This window comes from Lithobates pipiens, unplaced genomic scaffold, assembly GCF_037356315.1.
Source record: "Lithobates pipiens isolate NorthernLeopardFrog02 unplaced genomic scaffold, aLitPip1_a1.2 Scaffold_27, whole genome shotgun sequence".
In the NCBI taxonomy this organism is placed as follows: domain Eukaryota; kingdom Metazoa; phylum Chordata; class Amphibia; order Anura; family Ranidae; genus Lithobates; species Lithobates pipiens.
In genome coordinates this window covers 131,700,061-131,723,423 of record NW_027507788.1, presented here as the reverse complement: position 1 = coordinate 131,723,423, position 23,363 = coordinate 131,700,061, and the positions used below count along the sequence as shown (strand labels likewise).

At 44.4% G+C, this 23,363-nt stretch overlaps 1 protein-coding gene across 1 annotated transcript in view; it reads right to left on the bottom strand.

The window, feature by feature from the left end:
• The window catches only part of HSD17B14 (hydroxysteroid 17-beta dehydrogenase 14), an 89,530-nt gene that overhangs the window by 22,500 nt on the left and 43,667 nt on the right, over positions 1 to 23,363 (bottom strand). Inside the window, exon 7 of the mRNA XM_077457457.1 lies at positions 14,211 to 14,278. Coding sequence (XP_077313583.1) covers positions 14,211 to 14,278 — 68 coding nt within the window. The remainder of the gene's footprint in view (positions 1 to 14,210; positions 14,279 to 23,363) is intronic.

Genomic DNA, 23,363 nt, shown 5'->3' with positions numbered 1-23,363 from the left:
ATTCAAAGGAACGGGAAGCAAGATTTTTCTTGAACAAACGAAATTTGAACTGTGAATGTGGTTTTCATTCAGATAAAATTATACATAATGTTATGCGCAAGTGGTTAAGTGGTATGAAACCCAAAAGGCAAATATTTATTATATTGCAGCTCCCCAATTCTTAAATGTGAAGGCTGTTTTCGTTTTCTCTTTTAGGCTTTCTTTCCTTTATGATTTAGCCAGTAAAGCCTCGTACACACGGTACAAATGTTGGCCAACCGAGCGTCTGATTTTTGTCCAAAGGGCGTGTGCCAGGAACTTGTCTTGCATACTAACGGTACACAATTGTCGGGCAACAAACACGAATGTAGTGACGTACTACGAGGAATTTCAGCTCTTGAGTGCCACCCTTTGGGCACCTTCTTCTAATTTTGTGTTTGGTGAGCATTGATTCCGAGCATGCGTGTTTGTACTTTGGACTTTTGTGTGAGCACGATATGAAAATCTGACAACAGACCGTTGTCAGATTTTGACCGATTTGTCTGCCGAAAATCTATTAGCCTGCCTCCAACATTTGTTGGCCGAAAGTTGGACAACAATTGTCTGAAAAAGCATACTAACGGTCAGATTTTAGGACAAGTCTGTCAACAGACAATCCCCTGCCAACAATCTAAATGTGTGTACGAGGCTTAAGTCTTTTGTCTTTTTAAAAGAACCAGCTGTCCTGCACATGTAGCAGTTAGAGTTGAGACAAACCATTTAAAACTGACAGGGGTGTGTACAATTATCAGCTTTATTTATTTATGTGAAACTTTAACTCAAAAGGATCAAAACTGTTGCTGTAACTGTTTAACCACTTGCAGATCAGCCGCCGTCATTATACTGTGGCAGGCTGGCTCGTTCCCGCAAATCGCCGTAGGTGTACATTGGTTCCTGCACAGCGAGGCCCCCGATGCGCGATGTGTAGCCACCTGCAATCGCAGGAAAGAAAGCTAGAACGGGGATCTCTCCGTAAGATCCCTGTTCTGACAGGGGAGGAGAGAAAGAGATCTGCTGTTCCTAGTGATTAGGAACAGCGATCCTCCTCCAGTTAGAAACACTTCCCAGGGAACACATTTAACCCCTTAATCGCTCCCTAATGTTAACCCCTTCCCTGCCAGTGACATTTATACAGCAATCAGTGCATTTTTATAGCAATGATCGCTGTATAAATGTCAATGGTCCCAAAAAAAGTGTCCGCTAAAAATCACAAATCGCTGCCATCACTAGCAAAAAATAAATAAAATAATAAAAATGACTTACATCTATCCCCTACTTTGTAGACACTATAACTTTTGCGTAAACCAATGAATATACGAGTATTGCAAAAAAATGTTTTAACAAAAATCTGTAGAAGAATACATATTGGCCTAAACTTTTTTTATTTATTATAGCAAAAAATATATATATATTTTTTTCGAATGGTCGCTCTTTTTTTGTTTATCGCTCAAAATATAAAAACAGCAGAGGTGATCAAATACCACGAAAAGAAAGCTCTATTTGTGGGGAAAAAAAAGACGTCCATTCATTTTGGGTACAGAGTTGCATGATCGCGCAATTGTCAGTTAAAGCGACCCAGTGCCATAGCGCAAAAAATGGCCTGGTCATTAAGGGGTCTGTAAGTGGTTAAAGAGTGTTAGCTGGAGTCTTGCTTGAATCTGTTAGTGTATCTAAATCCGCGAGTACCTCTAACACTCCTCTCCTCACGGACTGACAATGCTGCTATCCTAAGGTGTCTTTGTTGCTCCTTCATCCAGAGTGTAGGGACACTAAGGTTGAACTGGATGGACTGGTGTCTTTATTCAACCTTACTAACTATGTAAATATCTACTGATTTGTAAGCTGCAATATATTACGTTTTGGGATTATAGTAGAAGTTCACTCTAAAACTAAAATCTGTAAATCTACTGGCAGGCACATTCTAAGACTAACCTATCTAACCCTGTACAGAGGAAATCGCTATATATACCTTTTCTGAAGCCGCTCTGGTAGGGTTGCCACCTCATCCCTTTAAAACTGAACTCATATGAATTACACAGGTTCTGAGGCTAATTTAATGCAGATAGGGCACCAAGTGTGTTTAATTACCACCTCAATCAGCCACAGAACCTGTGTAATTCATATGTGTTTGGGTTTAAAGGGATGAGGTGGCAACCCTACACTCCGGTATGGTCTCCATCAGCAGAAGCTTTGTGCAGGAGGTAGCCGACAACGGCTGTGAAATGCTTGGGAAGTGACATCACCCATAGAGTTACTACGGGACTTCTGTTGTCGGACGTGTCCTCTGCACCCACCCATACAACAAAGCCACGACTGACAGCTCAGTGGGGACTGGTCCAGCTTCAGAAAAGGTATGTATAGTGATTTTGTCTTTACAGGGCTAGATAGGTTAGGTCTAATGCCCCATACACATGATCGGACTTTCCGACAACAAAACCGTGAAATTTTGTTGAAAGGGGGTTGGCTCCAACTTGTCTTGCATAGATACAGTCACACAAATGTTGGCCAACAATTACGAATGTAGTGACATACAAGACGTACAGCGAGCCAATAAAAAGGAAGTTCAATAGTCATGTGATATTTCCATTACGAACACTAGTTTTACCAGACTTCCGGCTCATCCTTGCTTCCGAGCATGCGTGTTTGTACGTTGGACTTTTGTCTACAAACAGACATTTGTTGCCGGAAAATTTGAGAGCATGCTAGCCAACATTCGTTGGCGGAAAGTCGGAGAACAACTGTCCGATGGAGCATACACGCGGTCGGACAACAAGCTCACATCCAACATTTCCCGTTGGAAAATCCGATCGTGTGTACGTGGAATTAGAGTGTGGATGCCTGTAGAGTTATAGATTTTCATTTTAGGATGAACTTCCACTTTAATACTGCTTTAACCACTTGCTTACTGGGCACTTAAACCCCCCTCAGTCCCAGACCAATTTTCAGCTTTCAGCGCTGATGCACTTTGAATGACAATTGCGCGGGCATACAACACTGTACCCAAATGAAATTTTTATCATTTTTTTCCCACAAATAGAGCTTTCTTTTGGTGGTATTTAGTTACAGCTCGGAGTTTTATTTTTTGCTAAACAAACAAAAAAAGATGCAAAAAAATAAAAAAATAAAATCATGTTTTAATAGTTTGTTATAAAATTTTGCAAACGGGTCATTTTTCTCCTTCATTGAAGTGCGCTGATTAGGCGGCACTGATAGGCTGCATTGGTGGGCACTGATGGGCTGCATTGGTGGGCACTGATGGGCTGCATTGGTGGGCACTGATAGGCTGCACTGGTGGGCACTGATAGGCATAGTTAAGGCGGCACTAATAGGCACAGATAAGGCGGCACCGATGGGCACAGATAAGGCGGCACTGATGGGCAAAGATGGGCACAGATAAGATGGCACGGATGGGTGGCACGGATAAGTGGCACGGATGGGTGGCACGGATGGGCACTGATAGGTACCACAGATAGATGGGACTGATGGGCACTGATAGGTGGCACTGATAGGTGGCTCTGATAGGTGGCACTGCTGGGCACTGATGGGCGGCACTGCTGGGCACTGATGGGCGGCACTGCTGGGCACTGATGGGCGGCACTGGGGTGCAGCACCTTTGAGGCAGATTGGGTGGCACTGTGGGTGGCACTGTGGGGTGGCACTGTGGGTGGCACTGTGGGCACTATGGGCACTGACGGGGGGCACTTACTTTTGCGTTTTATTTTACTTCAGGATGGCACTGCGGGAGGCAGGTGGGCACTGGCAGGTGGCAGGTGGTCCCTTGTATTGATGGCCGTGATCGAGACTGATGTCCCGATCACGGCCGCCGGTGATCGGCTTTTTTTTTCTCCTCGCGCTGTCAGCGCGAGGAGGAATAATAACCGATTACCGGCTCCGTTCTATCACATGATCAGCTGTCATTGGCTGACAGCTGATCACGTGATAAGGGGTCGGGATCGACCCCTTGCACGGATCGGTGATCAGGCGAGTCTCATGGACTCGCCGATCACAGAGCGCGCCGCGCGCGCCCCTCAGGGGGCGCGCAGGCCGCTCGTAACCGGGACGACGTCAATAGACGTAGTCCCGGAAATGTAGGTCCGCGCTAATGCCGTCATTTGGCAATAGCGCGGATCTCAAGTGGTTAATATGTCTGGGATTCTATTCAAGTAGCAGGTCAAATAAGGCTTTTGAATTAAATCAGTTCACCTAATGAATGCTAGATCAAATACTCTGATGTAATCACTGAAGTATTTCTATACACATGTACGAATGAAATTGGTGTTTGGCCAGCTTTAGTGCCTAATATGGCCAAGAACACAAAACAAGCTGTACTTGCAAATAAGTGCAATCCAATGCCAAAAATCCAACCTACACCTCCTGTATGCAAAACCTTTGTAAAAATATGATATTTACTGTACTTTGTAAAAGAACATAACAATAAAGTAACAAATACAGTAACTTTTGTGCATGTATTTTTTAAATTAAACTATTAGTTCTCTTACAATGATAATGTTATTCCCATCATCCCAGTTACACCCATTTGTTCTTTGTACACAGCCGCACCCTTGTCCAAACCTTCAGATCTGCTATTAGTTCTCTGTACTGTAGAGTTTTCCATGGCTCTTTGTTTTGGTATCGGGATCTGTGAGATCTCTGCACAGATTCTGTGTGATCTTGGCACAAAAAGGATCTCAATGTTGGTAGTAAGCATGCACAGCCAGAGGATGATTTGGCATTTTACAAATGTATACTAGTTTTGTACACATTTTCATGTATATATATATATATATATATATATATATATATATATACCGTATTTATTGGCGTATAACATGCACCCCAAGTTTAGGAGGGAATTTAAAAGAATTTTTTTTTTGGGGGGAAGTTTTAAGGAAAAAAAACTTACATTTAAATGCCCATTAATGCAGCCTTGTCAGTGTCATTTGCAGCCTTGTCAGTCGTTTGCAGCCTTGCATTTGCAGCCTAGTCAGTCGTTTGCAGCCTTGTCAGTCGTATGCAGCCTTGCATTTGTCAGTCGTATGCAGCCTTGTCAGTCGTTTGCAGCCTTGCATTTGCAGCCTTGTCAGTCGTATGCAGCCTTGCATTTGCAGCCTTGTCAGTCGTATGCAGCCTTGCATTTGCAGCCTTGTCAGTCGTTTGCAGCCTTGCATTTGCAGCCTAGTCAGTCGTTTGCAGCCTTGTCAGTCGTATGCAGCCTTGCATTTGTCAGTCTTATGCAGCCTTGTCAGTCGTTTGCAGCCTTGCATTTGCAGCCTTGTCAGTCGTTTGCAGCCTTGCATTTGCAGCCTTGTCAGTCGTATGCAGCCTTGCATTTGCAGCCTTGTCAGTCGTATGCAGCCTTGCATTTGCAGCTTTGTCAGTCGTTTGCAGCCTTGCATTTGCAGCCTTGTCAGTTGTTTACAGCCTTGCATTTGCAGCCTTGTCAGTCTTTTGCAGGCTTGTCAGTCCTATGCAGCCTTGCATTTGCAGCCTTGTCAGTCATTTGGCGTTTAAAAAATGGGGCCGGTAGTTCTCGGCCGTTTTCGGCGGCTTTCGGGTATTTTCGGCCACACTCGTCCACAGCCGTTCTCGGAAAGCCGAAAGCCGTTGAGAACAGCCGAGTGCGGCAAAGATAGCCGAGAACGGCCGAAGATAGCCGAGAACGGCCGAGTGCGGCCGAAAATACACGGAAGCAGCAGATAGCAGCAGAAAGCCCTAACAACAGCGGGGGATCGGCATATATCACGCACCCCCGATTTCCCCCTGATTTTGGTGGGATAAATACAGTATATATATATATTTTCTCAGAGAATAAGTGCAGGAACTCCTCCCTTCTGAGCCACCCCTTGCCCCCTTCCCTACCTACAGTTACTTGCTTCCACCCCCTACCCACTTCCCAGTAATGCCTCTTTTAGAGATTACAGAGCCAAGTATCATTTTGTGGTGCTAAGTAATTTGAATGGGATTTGTTATTAACAAGAAAAGTAGTAAAACAGATTCAACAGCAACAATAGATTCATCCAAAAATAATAGACGCCCCCCAGCAACAATGGACTCTGACAAATAAATACCACCCCAGCAGCAACAGACCTCCCAGCAGCCAGCATCAATAGACTCTCCAGCAGCCAGCAACAATAGACTCCCTCCCTCAACCATAGATCTCTTCCAGCAACAATTGACCCCCCCAGAAACAGCATATCCCCCACCAGCAACAATAGATCTCCACAGCAACAATAGACCACCATGCAAAAATAGATCCCCTCCAGCAACAATAGATCCTCCAGCAGCCAGCATGGATAGACCCTCCAACACACCCCAGCACTCCTTGCCATTACATACATTCAGTGCTGGAGGTGTGGAATTGCATTCCCGCTGAAAAAAAAAGCCCTTTACTTATACATAAAATATTTTTTAGTTATGATCACAGCTTTTCAGAACCTATAGGTCTAGCTCACCAAGGGGTTTTACTCTATCTCTGTAGAGAGACGAGCGTCTCCATACAGAGAGAAGGGGTCCTTCTGTACAACTTTTCCACTGAAGCTTTGGCTGATTTCTAATGGAAAAGAATTGTAAGATTTTGTACAATTTTTACGGACGTGCAATGTAAATACCTGATTTAAACTGAAAGGTTTGGCTTTAAATATTGCAGCAACTAATATGATCCAGGTATACATATACACACCAAGAAAGATATAAATAGTAGGCCATGGTTTAGAAAGAGGCAGTCCTTGTTGCCTCAAAACGCGTAACCACCCCCCACGACTTCCATGTCATCCTCCTGTTGTTCTTGCAACTCTGCTCTGGTCCTTGCTTAAACCAATGGCATGGTTCATCTTGGACATGGATAGCACTTGATAGTGGGGGTGCTACAAATGAATTGCCGACCCCAGCACCATTTCAAGTCAGGCTCAGCTCTGTTGACCCAGCCGCAACCCTGCAAAGCTATGCTTTTTGCTATAGTAGATTTCTATGCTTTTATTTGTTCAATAAATGTGAGTGCATTTTTTATTTATCTTATTCCTTGCATTATAATCTACACTTTGGCAGCACTCCTTGTGTTTTTTCTATATTGCAGACCATAGAGTGATATCCATAACTCTCCAAGGATGTTGCAGCCATGACATAGTGAGGTTTCCATTTGAACTTAGTGGCCATTATGGATTTTAAGTGACCATGCTTGTAAGAATTTTTATAGACTTTATTGTATCAATTTTTTTCCTTGCTTATTTTTAGAGTCCATATTTGGCACCCCAGCCACTTTAGCACCATATATTACTTTTTTGCATAAATAGTGCATAATTACATCATTTTCTTTAAACCAGGGTTCCACTTTAATGGCTTTAGCCCTGGAAGATTTTACCCCTTCCTGACCAAAGCACTTATAAATTGGCACTGCGTGGCTTTAACTGACAATTGCGTAGTCTTTCTTTTGGTGGCATTTGATCACCTCTGTGGCTTTTATTTTTTTGCACCATAAACAAAAAAAGAGCAACAAATTTAAAAAACATATATTTTTTTTACTTTTTGCTATAATAAATATCTCCAAAAATGTTTTTAAAAAACAAATTTCTTCATCAGTTTAGGCCAACATATATTCTTCTACATATTTTTGGTAAAAAAATAAAATAAAAATCGCAATAAGCGTATATTGATTGGTTTGCGCAAAAGTTATAGCGTCTGCAAACTACGGGAAACATTTATAGCATTTTTATTATTATTTTTTACTAGTACTAGAGGCGATCTGTGATTTTTAGCGGTACTGCAAAATTGTGGTGGAGCGAAAAGGACACTTTTGATATTTCAGATCGGACAATTTTGACATTTTTGGGACCATTGACATTTATACAGCGATCGGTGCTATAAAAATGCACTGATTACTGTGTAAATGTCACTGGTAGGAAAGGGGTTAACACTATCGATGTGGGTGATCAAGGGGTTAAACGACTTCCCTAGTTAGTGTTTCTAACTGTATGGGGATAGGACTGACTGGGGGAGGAGACATACTGGGTGTTCCTACTTAGGAACACCTGATATGTCTCCACTCCCCTGACAGAACAAGGATTTGTGTGTTTACACACACAAATCCCCTTGCTGTCTCTCGTGCCCGTGATCACCCCCGCCGGCCATCGGGTCCCCTGGGGACTCTAGCGGCTCTTAAAGGTTACAACGTACCCATACGTTGTTTTGCGCAGCCGTGCCATTCTGCCGACGTATATCGGCGTGAGCCGGTCGGCAAGTGGGTAAAGGGAAACTCAGCCTATAGAAACAAAGGCACTATTTAAAAAAATTAAAGGAATAAAAAGTAATTACCAAATTATAATTTTTTTCGTTTCAGGGGCTGGAAGATTTGACTGGATGAAACCCAAATCAACGACTGGACCCCAAAGTAGGAACAGTTGTTGAATTTCTGACCTCAACCCAGAGAGGTCAGACACTGCACCCTCAACTACTTTAACAGGCTGGTTGTGATTCAACCAAAGCGTTAAACCCTCATAACAGTGTAGGGTTATGAGTTACAAATCAGCACACAGTTATGAATTCCTGGAATCTAAAGACGCCTATGAAAATCCCTATCAGAGCCAAGGGACTCCAATCATTAACACCTCTCCATAATCCAAGATTTACACAACCTTTTTGCATTCATTGGAATCACTCCATACAACCAAGCTTTTGAGGTAATTATTTCTAACCATGTACTTCAAGGTTACAGTTTTTTTTTTTTTTTTTTTATGATTTTCTTTTATTGAGGAGCAAACAACCACATAAAGTACACTATACATGGATGACAGATAGTTCAAGTCAATACAGTACAAGGTATTGATGACAAGGAATCCCTCTAATAAAGGAATTGTAACTTTTGTATCTTATCAATGATAAGTGAAAACCAAATTAGCACATTATGAACAGATCCAAAATATTCACTGTATAATCTCTTTACAAATTTAAAAATAAAATAAAAAATAAAGTCTAAAAAAAAGGAAACCGGGTGTCATGTGTTTTATTCCATAATTATTTTTTTACTAAATAAAGGTCTAAATAAGTTTCTGGACTCAGGAAATATGGCTATGGAGTAGAAGCGTGACAGGTGTCAATAGTATTTGACCATTTCCCCATAAACATGTTGAATTCTAAGGGGACATCCTCTAACTTCATATGTTAGCTTATATAAAAGGGAGGATTTGGTAACACAAATTGAGTCTGAGGGGTCGGTATAAATCCATTGGAGGGCCACAGTTTTCCTTTCATAGAACAAAAGTAAGCATAAAAATGTTTCTTTCAGAGGCAGGAATATCTCAATCTCCAAATATGCCCAAGAGACACAATTTTGGATATATTGGGAATGCCAAAATGAAAGGAAATAAAAGCAGGAATCTGGGACAAGAATGGGCTAATCCACAGTGGAGAAGGATCTGGGGGTTTTGATAAATCATGAGCCTAATAGCATGCAATGCCAAGTTGTGGTTTCCAAAGCGAGTAAAGTCCTTTCTTGTATTAAGGTATGGACTCCAGAGAGAGAGAGATATATCATTTTTCCCCTGTAAAAATCATTAGTAAGACCTCATCTGGAAGGCCTGGATTCTTTCCTAGGTGTACATAATATAACTGGGTACTAACATTTATAGATAAAGTTGAGCCAGGGAATATACGATTGCCTCTTGGGAGATCAGGAAGGAAGTTTTCACCCTGCTGTAGCAAATTGGATCATGCTTTGCTGGGGTTTTTCGCCTTCCTCTGGATCAACTGTGGGTATAGTATTGTGTATATGGAATTGTATGGGTTTTTTTTTTTGGTTGAACTAGATGGACTTTGTGTCTTTTTTCAGCCTAACTATGGAACGATGTCACAGGTCTGAATCATAGGGAGAGGGTCACCCTGAAACTTTTGACATTTACAGATGGAGTTATGTATATTAAATTCAAGGAAAATATCAGAATTGTATAATTTATCTGAATATCTATCATTTTGAAGAGTTTCTGCCACTCCTTTTCCAAAATATCTCTGTGCCATTTCTCTTGAATCTTGGTAATGATGAGGGATTCAGTCTCGAAGTGTGTTATAATAGCTAGAGATGATACGGGAGTGAATTGGTCAAAGCAAAAGATGTTCTAACTTAGAATTATTGAACTGAACTCCTAATAACCCCAAATGTCTGAGCTGAAGTAGTTTTTAGATACCATATATCAGTAATACCCAACATTTGTTTTGGTGTATTGAATGTTTTAAAGGTATCCTGCACAAATAATTGATGAATATACTTCACATCTATTTTCACCCATTGCAAATGAAAGTCCAAGAGTACTGGATTAAATTAAATAGGTTGTTTTTCAGATATGCATCGTATAGAGCTAGGTCACAGAGATATGCATTGTGTATAGATTTTTAGACAAACACTTAGGCCGCGTACACACGGGCGGACTGTTCGTCCAACTTTGTCCGCTGAACAGTGTCACGCTAGTGTGGGGGCTTCAGCGGACAGTTTCAGCGGACAGTCTGACGAACAAAGTTTTTCGGAATTTCCGTAAGACTGTCCGCTGAAACTTGGTTTGAGCGGACAGTCCTTGTGTAGGCTTGTTCGGCAAACTAAGTCTCGCGCATGCTCAGAAAGAATTTACACGGCGAAGGTTGCATTGCAGTGTATCGGACACCGAATTTCTCGTCCCGTCGTACGTGCCGTTCACGTCATCGCGCAAGTTTTCAGTGGACTGTTCGTTCGTCGTGTGTGGTCAAGTCCGTTCATGCTAATTTTGAACGGACTGTTTGTCAAACTGTTTGACGAACCTAGTTGGGCGGACAGTCCGCCCGTGTGTACGCGGCCTTAGAGCCGGTTCACACAGGGGCGACACGACTTCCAGGACGACTTTGTGAGGCAACTTGGAGACGACTTGAACATGACTTAGACACGACCTGGGGCGACTTACAACACGACTTTAAGTCGCCCCAGGCCAGGCGACTTTTGCCGTGGCCAATCAGAGAATGAGCTCTGAAGGGGAACTCCACGCCAATTTTTTTTAAAAAATGGCATGGGTTCCCCCTCCAAGAGCATACAAGGCCCTTAGGTCTGGTATGGATTCAAAGGGGAACCCCCTACGCCGAAAAAAACGGCGTGGGGGTCCCCCCAGATCCATACCAGACCCTTATCTGAGCACGCTACCCGGCCGGCCAGGAAAGGGGGTGGGGATGAGCGAGCGCTCCCCCCTCCTGAGCCGTACCAGGCCGCGTGCCCTCAACATGGGGGGGGTGCTTGGGGAAGGGGGCCGCGCGGCCCCCGCAGCCCAAAGCACCTTGTCCCCATGTTGATGAGGACAAGGGCCTCTTCCCGACAACCCTGGCCGTTGGTTGTCGGGGTCTACGGGCGGGGGGCTTATCGGAATCTGGGAGCCCCCTTTAAGAAGGGGGCCCCGGATACCGGCTCCCCACCCTATGTGAATGAGTTTGGGGTACAATGTACCCCTACCCATTCACCTGTGAAAAAAGTAAAAAAAAAAAACACACAACACACAAGGGTTAAAATAGTTTATTGCACAGCTCCGGGGGTCTTCCGTCTTCGGGGGTCTTCTCGTCGGACTCCTCCGCTATCTTCTGCTAGCTCTTTTACTAGCGGAGGAGCCCGGCTTTCTTCTTCGCCGCCGCCCTCTTCTTCTGACTTCGGGGGTCTTGTCCCCCTCTTTGGTTCTTCTTGCCGGGCCACCGCGCCTTCTTCTAGCTTTTACAAGCGCCGCTGTCGTCGTCTTCTGTTCTTCTGTTCAGATGTTGCCACGTCGCTGCCTCCAGTCACAATGACAGGGATGCGGCGCGCGGCGACTTATATAGGGACATCACCGGATGATGTCCCCGCCCATCATGATGTCACAGTCCCAGAGGATGCTGGGACTGTGACATCATAATGGGCGGGGACATCATCCGGTGATGTCCCTATATAAGTCGCCGCGCGCCACGTCCCTGTCACTGTGACCGGAGGCAGCGACGTGGCAACATCTGAAGAGAAGAACAAAAGAACAGAAGACAGCGACAGCTGCGACAGAAGACCGGGCCACCGCTTGTAAAAGAGCTAGAAGAAGGCGCGTTGGCCCGGCAAGAAGAACCGAAGAGGGGGACAAGACCCCAGAAATTAGAAGAAGAAGAGTGCGGCGGCGAAGAAGAAAGCCGGGCTCCTCCGCTAGTAAAAGAGCTAGCAGAACATAGCGGAGGAGTCCGGCGAGAAGACCCCCGAAGACGGAAGACCCCCGTAGCTGTGCAATAAACTATTTTAACGCTTGTGTGTTGTGTGTTTTTTTTTAACTTTTTTTCACAGGTGAATGGGTAGGGGTACATTGTACCCCATACTCATTCACATAGGGTGGGGGTCCGGTATCTGGGGGCCCCCTTCTTAAAGGGGGCTCCCAGATTCCGATAAGCCCCCCGCCCATAGACCCCGACAACCAACGGGCAGGGTTGTCGGGAAGAGGCCCTTGTCCTCATCAAACTGGGGACAAGGTGCTTTGGGGTGGGGGGGGCGCACGGCCCCCCTTCCCCAATGCACCCCCTCATGTTTATTACATTATTTAATTGGGGGGAAAGCCACTAATGTAGATATACCAAGAGGTGGTTGCCTCTCCCCAGCAAAGGCGGTCATGCGGCCACAGGTACCAGACCTGAGGGCCCGAAGCCTGAAAGCTACAACCCAGGGTTCCTGTGCAAGCTGACTGAGGGAGGAAGTCTATGGATCTGGTCTTATGTCACTGGTATAGAGTGTCGCTTGGAAGTTGGAAGGAGGCTACCAGCTGTCCCTGGACATTTTGTGAGTACAGACCCTGAAGAGATCCTTGAGACTGAGTGTGTGTTCCTGCAATTCCCCCTCTGGTTTCAGAAGTCAGCATACTGGGTGTGTGAGCTAAAGGAGACACTGGCTAGTGTCTTGAAGACTTAAGTTTTATGATAAAGGCCACAGAGTCTCATCTGCTACAGAGGGACTTATTCTTCCATACAGACACTGTATGATTCAGCAGATCATCTAGTTCTAAAGCGATAGAGTTGTGCTAACCTGTGAATAGTTAATTTAGAGTATCCTACTAATCCCCTTCTCCTATCCCAGTTCTCCAAATATAACATAAAAACAAATCTCCTAGACTGGTCATTGAAGACAATGAGCGGAAGAGTGTGTGCACCTGGCTGTGCGATAATACGTGTAACTGGCTGCAGGATAATCAGTGGGAAGCCCGGGTACAAGTATTCCAGCAGTTCCTGTGGGAGCAGTGCTACAACTGTATATATACACTGAGCAAAACTATAAACGCAACACTTTTGTGTTTGCCCCTATTTATCATGAGTTAAATGCCAAGATCTATGACTTTAGCAAATCATCTCTTGCTGTGAGCAAATCCTCATTAAGCACAGTGATTCTGCAACTGATTCCAAATCACCAAGTGTGAATGGGGCCTAATGGATTTCTAGATCTTTAAAATTAGCGTATTTACCGGTGTATAACACACACTTTTTCCCCTTAAAATCAGGGGAAAATCATGGGTGCGTGTTATACGCCGATCCCCACTGATCTCCGCTGACTGTGAGCGGAGCGGATCGATGGCCGCCGAGATACACATAGCCGAGTGTACTCGGCTCCACTCACAGTCATGCCCAGTCTCGCCATTGGACCTGCGTTATGTCCATCATAGGACAGGACTGAGCGTGACTGTGAGCGGATCCGAGAAGAGCTGAGTACACTCGGCTATGTGTATCTCAGCTCCGCCCAGTCCCTGCGATCTCAGGGGCGTTCGCTCCACTGAGTCTCGGCGCGCCAATTTTAATTTCATCCAAGCGATAGACACTGGCGGCAAGGCTGCACTGGGACAAGGCTGCACTGGCAAGGCTGCACTGGGACAAGGCTGCACTGGCAAGGTTGCACTGGGACAAGGCTGCACTGGCAAGGTTGCACTGGCACAAGGCTGCACTGGCAAGGTTGCACTGGGACAAGGCTGCACTGGGACAAGGCTGCACTGGGACAAGGCTGCACTGGGACAAGGCTGCACTGACAAGGCTGCAATGGACACTGATAAGGCTGCATTGATGGGCATTTAAATGTAAGTTTTTTTTTCCTTAAACTTCCCTCCTAAAAGTTTTTTCCCTTAAAATTCCCTCCTAAACGTGTTATACGCCTATAGATACTGTATTCAAATATCATTGCTGAGCCACTTAGTAGCTTAAATTCAATAGCATACCTGTTCACTCTCACACTGTACTGGCTTTCATCTATCGCCATTGCCTTGGTCATTGCAGTTACTGCTCCCTGGAATAGAAATAATCAGCCCATCAGGCACAAGGTAAATACAATAAATTATAGTTGGAGCATAATTGCAGTATCTCTCACCATATTCCATAAGACACTAGAGAAAGGACATTCCTAAAATATATGGAAAAGCTTACCAGGAATTTTTTTACATCTTCACCATAGGGAAGGATTTAGGGACTGTGCGCACCCTATACCATCTACAAGCGATTCCTGATATCTATTAGAGACAGACTATAGGTATGCAAAGTTAAAGTGGAAGTCCAGGCTTTTCCTAACTAAGCTTATAACCTGCACCCACCCCCACTCTAACTCCTTTTCTAAATAACCTGTGAAAGGAAGATGTGTATACTTCGCTATTCTGAGGGCCCTGAGGGCCGATTACATGATCGGCTCCCAGCGGCGACTTCAGGGGAGAGGAGTGACAATCAACAACAGATGCCCTATAGCAGTGATGGTGAACCTCGGCACCCCAGATGTTTTGGAACTACATTTCCCATAATGCTCATGCACTCTGCAGTGTAGTGGAGCATCGTGGGAAATGTAGCTCCAAAATATCTGGGTGCCAAGGTTTGCCATCACTGCCCTATAGTTAACCTATGTGTGATGTAACTGCCCAGGCATTTCAGCTGTTGTTGGTGATCTCTCCTCTCCCCTGAACTAAGCCGCTGGGGAGATCATGGGACCGGTCCGCAGAGCCCTAAGAATAGGTAAGTATACACATCTTTCTTTCACAGGGTAATTAGAATAGGAGTTAGAATGGGAGTGGGAACAGGTTTAACTATTTGTTCTCCAACCTTACTTTTACAATGCTCCTCAACTTTAATTTTCGTACACATACATTTTTATTTTGGTGTGTGTTGTCCGTCCCACCTTCATCTTATTGATGAGCAAATCTGTTCCAGGGAAAAAGTTACATTCCCACAAGGCATTAGAAGCCTCCCTTTGTTCAAATGTTTGAATGATTCAGGTACTGTACTACAAAAACTGCCTTCCCATAGTAACGAAACAAGGTAGAGGTAGAGAACCATGCTGAATACGTACGTGGTCAACTGAGTTCTGTGCAGACCATAATATACACTATATTACCAAAAGTATTGGGACACCTGCCTTTACATGCAAATGAAATTTAATGGCACCCCAGTCTTATTCCGTAGGGTTCAATATTGAGTTGGCCCACTCTTTGCAGCTATAACAGCTTCAATTCTTGGGAAGGCTGTTCACAAGGTTTAGGAGTGTGTCTATGGGAATGTTTGACCATTTTTCCAGAAGTGCATTTGTGAGGTCAGACACTGATGTAGATGAGAAGGCCTGGCTCGCAGTCTCTGCTCTAATTCATCCCAAAGGTGTTCTATTGGGTTAAGGTCAGGACTCTCTGCAGGCCAGTCAAGATCCTCCACCCCAAACTCACTGATCCATTTTCAACATTTTGTCATGTTACAACCAAAAACTTAAATGTATTTTATTGAGATTTTATGTTATAGTCCAACACAAAGTGGCACATAATTGTTAAGTGGAAGGAAAATGATAAATGATTTTCAAAATGCTTTACAAATAAATATCTGGAAAGTGTTGTGTGCATTTGTATTCAGCCCCCTTTACTCTGATACCCCTAACTAAAATCTAGTGGAACCAATTGCCTTCAGAAGTCACCTAATTAGTAAATAGTCCACCTGTGTATAATATTATCTCAGTATAAATACAGCTGTTCTGTTAAAGCGGAGGTCCACCCTAAAGTGGACCTTCCGCTCATTGGAATCCTCCCCCCCTCCGGCGCCACAATTGGCACCTTTCAGGGGGGAGGGGGGTGCAGGTACCTGTACAGTACAGGTATCTGCACCCACTTCCGGGATAGCTCTCTGCGGAAAGGGGCGTAGATTACGCCCCTTTCCGAAAGTCCCCCGCTGCCTGCTGGGAAACACACAGATCCCAGAGGCAGCGGGTCCATCCTTATTGCGCAGTGCGACTCGCGCATGCGCAGTAGGGAACTGGGAAATGAAGCCGAAATGGCTCCACTTCCTGATTCCCATACCCAAGATGGCGGCGGCAGCACCCGAGAGACGATCGAGAGATCGGCTTCGGGTGCCGACATCGCGGGCGCGCTGGGCAGGTAAGTGTCACTATTTTAAAAGTCAGCAGCTGCAGTATTTGTAGCTGCTGTCTTTTAAAAAAAAAAAAAATGCGGACTCCCGGCGGACTCCCGCTTTAAGGTTAGGTTATAAAAAATATCTCAAGCTTTGAACATCTCACGGGTCACTGTTCAATCCATCATCTGAAAATGGAAAGAGTATGGCACAACGGCAAACCTACCAAGACATGGTCGTCCACCTAAACTAACAGGCTGGGCAAGGAGAGCATTAATCAGTGAAGCAGTCAAGAGGCTCATGGTAACTCTGGAGGAGCTGCAGAAATCCACAGCTCAGGTGGGAGAATCTGTCCACAGGACAACTATTAGTCATGCACTCCACAAATCTGGCCTTTATGGAAGAGTGGCAAGAAGAAAACCATTGTTGAAAGAAAGCCATAAGAAGTACTGTTTGCAGTTTGCGAGAAGCCATGTGGGGGACACAGCAAACACGTGGAAGAAGGTGCTCTGGTCAGATGAGACCAAAATGTACTTTTTGGCCTAAAAGCAAAACTCTGTGTGGCGGAAAACTAACACTGCACATCACCCTAAACACACCATAGTGGTGGCGGCGGCATCATGTTGTGGGGATGCTTTTCTTCAGCAGGGACAGGAAAGCTGGTCAGAGATGATGGGAAGATGGATGGAGCCAAATACAGGGCAATCTTAGAAGAAAACCTGTTAGAGTCTGCAAAGATTTGAGACTGAGGCCTTGGACTTGGCAGGACAACATCCCTAAACATACAGCCAGAGCTACAACGGAATGGTTTAGATCAAAGCATATTCATGTCATGTGTTAAAATGGCCCAAAGTCCAGACCTAAATCCAATCTAAATCCAATTAATAATCTGTGGCAAGACTTGAAAGTTGCTGTTCACAGACGCTCCCCATCCAATCTGACAGAGCTTGAGCTATTTTTCAAATTAGAATGGGCAAAAATGTCACTCTCTAGATGTGCAAAACTGGTAGAGACATAACCAAAAAGAATTGCATCTTTAATTGCAGCAAAAGGTGGTTCTACAAAGTATTGACTTGGGGCCTGAAAACAAATGCACACCACACTTTCAGATATTTATTTGTAAACAAATTTAAAAACCATTTATCATTTTCCTTCCACTTCATAATTATGTGCCACTTTGTTTCCCAATAAAATAAATTTACATTTTTGGTTGTAACATGACAAAATGAGGTATGAATACTTTTTCAAGGCACTCTACACCCATATTCAGGGTGTAACATGTAACATGGTACTTAAGCTGGCCATAGACGGAGTGATTTTTTTTCCTGCAACCATGGGTTGTGTTGATAGGGAAATCCTTCCCGCGGAGCTATTGTGTTCACCTGGCAATGGGGGCAGCGAGAACCATCCAGGCCAGCAAAACACACAGTGATTATTGCTAGCGGCTATAGCTGCTGACAATAATTGCATGAAAAATCTGAGAGGCTGGTTGTACCCCAGTTGATTGAGTTGATTAACTTGGGTACAAGTCAGGTAGTGTGTGTCTATGGACACACAGAGCCTGGCTCAGGGGTGAACCTGCAGATCTGACCTCATAGCATGTGCTTGCTATGGGGGCAGACACAGAAGATGAGGAGCCTAGAGCACTGGTGTGGGACCCCAGAAAGGATGGTTTGACGATGCTCTTTGGAAAACCATTGCAAAGAACAGTTGAAACTCCCAACTCCCAACCCTCCATAAAGAGAGGCCATTGTATATATATATATATATATATATATATATATATATATATATATATATATATATATATGTATATATATATATGTGTGTGTTTCTAAGGGCAGGGTGATGGGGGGGTCATCATGCTCCCCATGTTTCCATGTAGAGCCTACCTCGGGGTTGGTTCTTCTGGGCATTTTGTACAGGGTCACTGCCATACACATGGGGCACCTTTACTTCAACCACGATCATGACTCAGTAGATGACAAACATGAACAAACTCTTTAGGAGGGACATGCAGAGCCAATGCCTTCTACACCTGTCCAGCGTATCACCCCTACTTCATTCCCAATAACAGAATGGGGTCCCGCCGTGCACCTAGTGCTGACTCCATGTGTGCACTTGACTGCACTTAACTTTTTCTGTTCCGTAATGGTGTACAAGAGGAGGGTCCCGGAGGTGCATATCTGCTCCCATTGCTATGGGAAATCGCGGTCACACTAGTGCCAACAACATTTCGCTGCCAGACTCTATCTCACCTGTCACATGTACACGCTTAACAAGCTGCTTAGTGAACTTCTATTACCCTAGGTAACCACAAGCTTGTACGCCACACTGTATTAATTCTTACAGAGTTGTCTTCATACCCCAATGTTCTTAATGACCCAAGCCGTAGACTATTTGTGCCAGTTACTTGCATTACACCCCTTGAGTTACTTCAGACCAGGTGGGAACAAAGTTTCAAAGCTTTACTTGCAAAGGTGCAAGAACATCACAAAGTCCAACATGCACGGACAGTATTTCTCCTCTAACACTAATCCTAATGTACTGCCACGGCATACCTGCAGAGGAAGAGTCCATGTATAAAGAAGGGATCCATTCGTGACACTTCCCATTGATGGAATCTTCAGGGACGAGCCCAAGGTAGACCTTCTATGTTACAGCAGTAGCATGCAACATTCTATTACCTCTCCCAGGTGCGACATGCCAATCTTCTCCCTTACGGCGTTTTCTCATGGGCTCTGGACCTCTCTGCTTAGGGTTCCCTGTTCCAGACCACTGTCCTTCTTTTATAGCACAGGACCAGTGGGTTGGCCCTAAAGATAACCCAACAAAACCAAAGAACCGAGAAAGGCAATAACCCTTACCCTCTCATCCGGGACAGCACCTAACTAACATGATTTGAACCCCCTTACACTCACCTTACATAAATTTGGAACCGATAGCTCTTTTTAGATGCTCTTAGATAACTCTAACTTCTGAAAACCTGCTTAATCATTTTAAAAGTCGTTGAACACCTGTCCAAGCTGTAATTATCCTTCCATAAATGAGACAGGGTGTCCCCCTTGCATTTACAGTCGCACATTAAGCAATATTTATTAGGCAGCATATGGATATGTCTAAATCAAAGTTGAGTAATGGAAATACAAACTAAAAGCAATTTACTTATATAATGGTCACCTCAGTATGTATGTAAATGTAGATCATACCTTAAATGTAGACAAATCTGAGGCCCTATACTGTAGTACACCTACTCCTTGGCAAACCAAATTATCCTGGGGCTTTGGCTTTTAACTACATTCATTTACATAACCTTGGTATAATGCTCACAAACAAACTCAATCGATGTACCTATAGAACAATACTCCTTTACTATGTGAGTGGAATATGCCAGCTATCTTCGAGGTGAGCAGGATTTACTAAAAATTATTATCCTAAAACACAAACAGATGCCACAGCTACTAGGGATTAGGGAATTGGCCTTAGGGAACCACAATGCCGCCTGCTCACTGTCCTCCCGCTTGTCAGACTGTGTATCCAAGCAAATACTGAAATAGAGTTCACAAACAGGTTAAAGCACCAGTTGGCTTTATTCAATCAGCACACTGAAGCTGGAAAAAGCCTTAGGATTTTGCTGCTGTATTGTGTTGCCTTAAATAAAGCCCCCCAGTGCGGTTTCCTGTTCATGAACTCTATTTCTGTATATTCATTTCATCCCTAGGGTATTCCAGGACATTCTTAAAACCCATCAAAATATATTTCATACAGAATGCCATCTCTTAATTTATATGATCAAAAAAGAAATCTTACATAATGAAGGCAGACATGACTGTTACAATACAATTCAATACAAGAGGAATCAGAGGGCCCTGCTCCTTAGAGCCTACAATCTAAGAGGGAGGGTCAAGTGATACAAAATGTAATACATGTGAGAGATGAGCTGATGGCAGGTAAAAAAAGACAGTGTATTAGAAGGTGGATAAAGTATGGAGATAGTCGGACAGATTGAAGTAAGGTTTTCCAGAGGATGGGGGAGGCTCGGGAGGTCCTGGAGGCGAGCATAGGAGGAGGAGATGAAGGAACCATAGAGTAGGAAAACCTGTGAGGACTGAAGAGAACGGTTCGGTTGGCATTTTGAGACTAGGTTAGTGATGTAGCTGGAGGGAAGAGTTTTGGATGGCTTTCTAAGCTGTTAGTATTTTGAATTTTATTTGTTGGATGAGCGGAAGCCAATGGAGGGATCGGCAGAAAGAGATAGCAAACACTGGTTAATAAGATGGATGAGTCTGGCAGTGGCATTCATGATGGACTGAAAAGGGTTAGCATATGTAAAGGTAAGCCAATGAGGAGGGGGTTGAATGAATGAATGAATGAATGAAATACTTGTATAGCGCACAATGCGAACTGAATCGCCTCTAGGCGCTGTGGCGAGCTTTGATCATCTGCTAAAAGAGGAAGGTCTTGAGTTTTTTCCTAAAAGCCAGGTGATTTTCTTCCAGGCGGATGTTGATTGGTAGAGAATTCCATAGCCGAGGCCCTTGGACAGTGAATCTCCGATCACCCTTGGATTTATACCGGGCTTTGGGCACGAGGAGGAGGTTTTTGTTGGCTGATCCAAGACTGCGGTTTGGTGTGTAATGATTTATTTTCTCCATTAGGTATTGCGGAGCTTCTCTATGCACGCATTTGTGGGTGAGGCACAGGGTCTTGAACGTGATCCGATTTTTTACGGTTAGCCAATGTAAGCTCCTCAGTGAAGGAGAAATGGATTCCCAGGGTTTTTTTCCTGTTATCAGCCTTGCCGCCGTGTTTTGGATCAGTTGTAATCGCGCAAGTTGATATTGTGGTAATCCTATGTCAAGCGAGTTTGCGTAGTCCAGTCGTGAATTAATGATTGTTCCAACTACCACTGCTTTGTCATTCTTTGGGATAAAAGGGATGAGTCTGCGAAGCATGCGCAGCAGATGGTGAGATCGACTGACTACAGATCCTATTTGCGCATCCATTGACATTTGTGCGTCTAAAATAACCCCGAGACTCTTCGCTTTGGTCTTTGGGGAGATAGTCTACCCAAAGACGGTTGGTGGAGACCAGGAGGTTTTGGTTGAGGGCTTATGATTTGGGTGTAAGATAAGAAGCTCTGTCTTTGATTCGTTCAGCTGGAGGGAGTTGGTGGTCATCCAGTCCTCTATTGATTTGAGGCAGTTTTCAAGTTGTTGTTGGTGATCTTTTTTTCCATTGATCCGGAAATAAAGTTGCGTGTCGTCAGCGTAAGAGTGGAAGCAGAGATCTGAGCATCTGATGATTTGAAGGAGTGGGCGAATGTAAATGTTGAAGAGAATGGGTGACAACGGAGAGCCTTGAGGGACTCCGCAGGTGACTGCCCGAGTTTCGGAGAGGAATTTTCCTAGTTTCACTGTCTGTGACCGATTTCCTAGGAAGGATGCGAACCATTGGAGATCTATGTCTTGGACTCCGGCTACTTCTGTGAGGCGGACGAGTAGAGTATTGTGATCTACTGTATCAAACGCTGCACTTAGGTCTAGCAGTACGAGGAGACACAGCTCTCCGTCATCTGCTGCTTCGAGGGCGTCATCCCAAATCTTGAGGAGAGCTGTTTCTGTTCCATGACCCGATCGGAAGCCTGATTGCAGCGGGTCCAGGAGTTTGTGAGTATCCAGGTGAAGTTGTAGCTGATGTACTACAGCTTTCTCCATGATCTTAGAAATGGTGTTGAGGCTTGTAATTGGCCTACAGTTGTTTGGATCCTGAGGGTCCAGGTTTGGTTTCTTGAGTAGAGGTTTGACGATGCCTTGTTTGAGGATGCTGGGAACAATCCCTTCGTGGAATGATCGGTTTATGAGGTGGGTTATGGTTGGAGTCACGATGTCGGAGCATTCTTTCAGTAGTTTTGTGGGGATGATGTCAATAGGTGAAGTACTGTCACGCAGTTTATTAATGATGTTTTTTGCGGTGTCTGCGGTAATTGGGGATAGTGAAAATGTTGGCAGTTGCGGTATGTTGGTGCAGACATCCTCTTTATGTATTTGCTGGCTGAGGTTGGATGTTTTCTTCTGACAAATTGTTTCCCTGATGGTTTTGACTTTATCGATGAAAAAATCCGACAGTTTGTCACAGTAATCCTAGGATTCGCTTTCTAGGGGTTCCAGGCACACCGGATTCATTGATTGATTAACCAGTTTAAACAGTTCCCGTGGTTGGTTTGCGGCCGTTGAGATTGTATATGAGAAGTGGTCCTTTTTGGCTTTGAAGATTGCTTTCCGATAATTCTCTGTGAGACCTTTGTAGTTAAATAGGTTTTCCTCGGTGGGATTTCTTCTCCATGTTCTTTCCGCTCTTCTGCGTTCTTGCTTTAGTACGGAGAGGGAGCTATTAAACCATCCAGCATTTTTCTTCCTGATGAGTGCCCTGCGTTTTGGTGCTACCGAGTCTGCTGATTGCAGTAATGCCTTGTTCAGGGAGTTGAGTGTTTCCTCCGTAGAGTTGCATTAGTTAAGGCGAGAGAGATAACCTGGGAGTGAATCAGAAGCTTTGTGGTGTATTTAGTGAACAAAGGGCTGTATTTTGGAGATGTTGAGGAGGTTGAGGTGGCAATATTTAAACAGCTCAACCTCCAAAGGGTTACCCTTAGCACCCAGGCATGTGGGGATACCCCGAGCACCCAGGCATGCGGGGATGAACGGATAGTTGTGGCATCAATCTTGATGGAGAAGTCAGGGGAAGAAGCACGTGGGGGAGGAAATATTATGAACTCAGTTTTAGATTTAGACTGAGTTTGAGGAAGTGGTCTGACAGGCATATTGATATGTCTGTTAGTAAATCAGTGATGCCTGAGGAGACTGATGGGGTGAACTGAGAGGTAGCAAAATAGATTTGGGTGTCGTTAGCATAGAAATCATCAACAATCCAAAGACATGCAGGCAGGTTAATTGGCTTCTGTCAAAAAAATTGGCCCTAGTATATGAATGGGGACCTTGGAT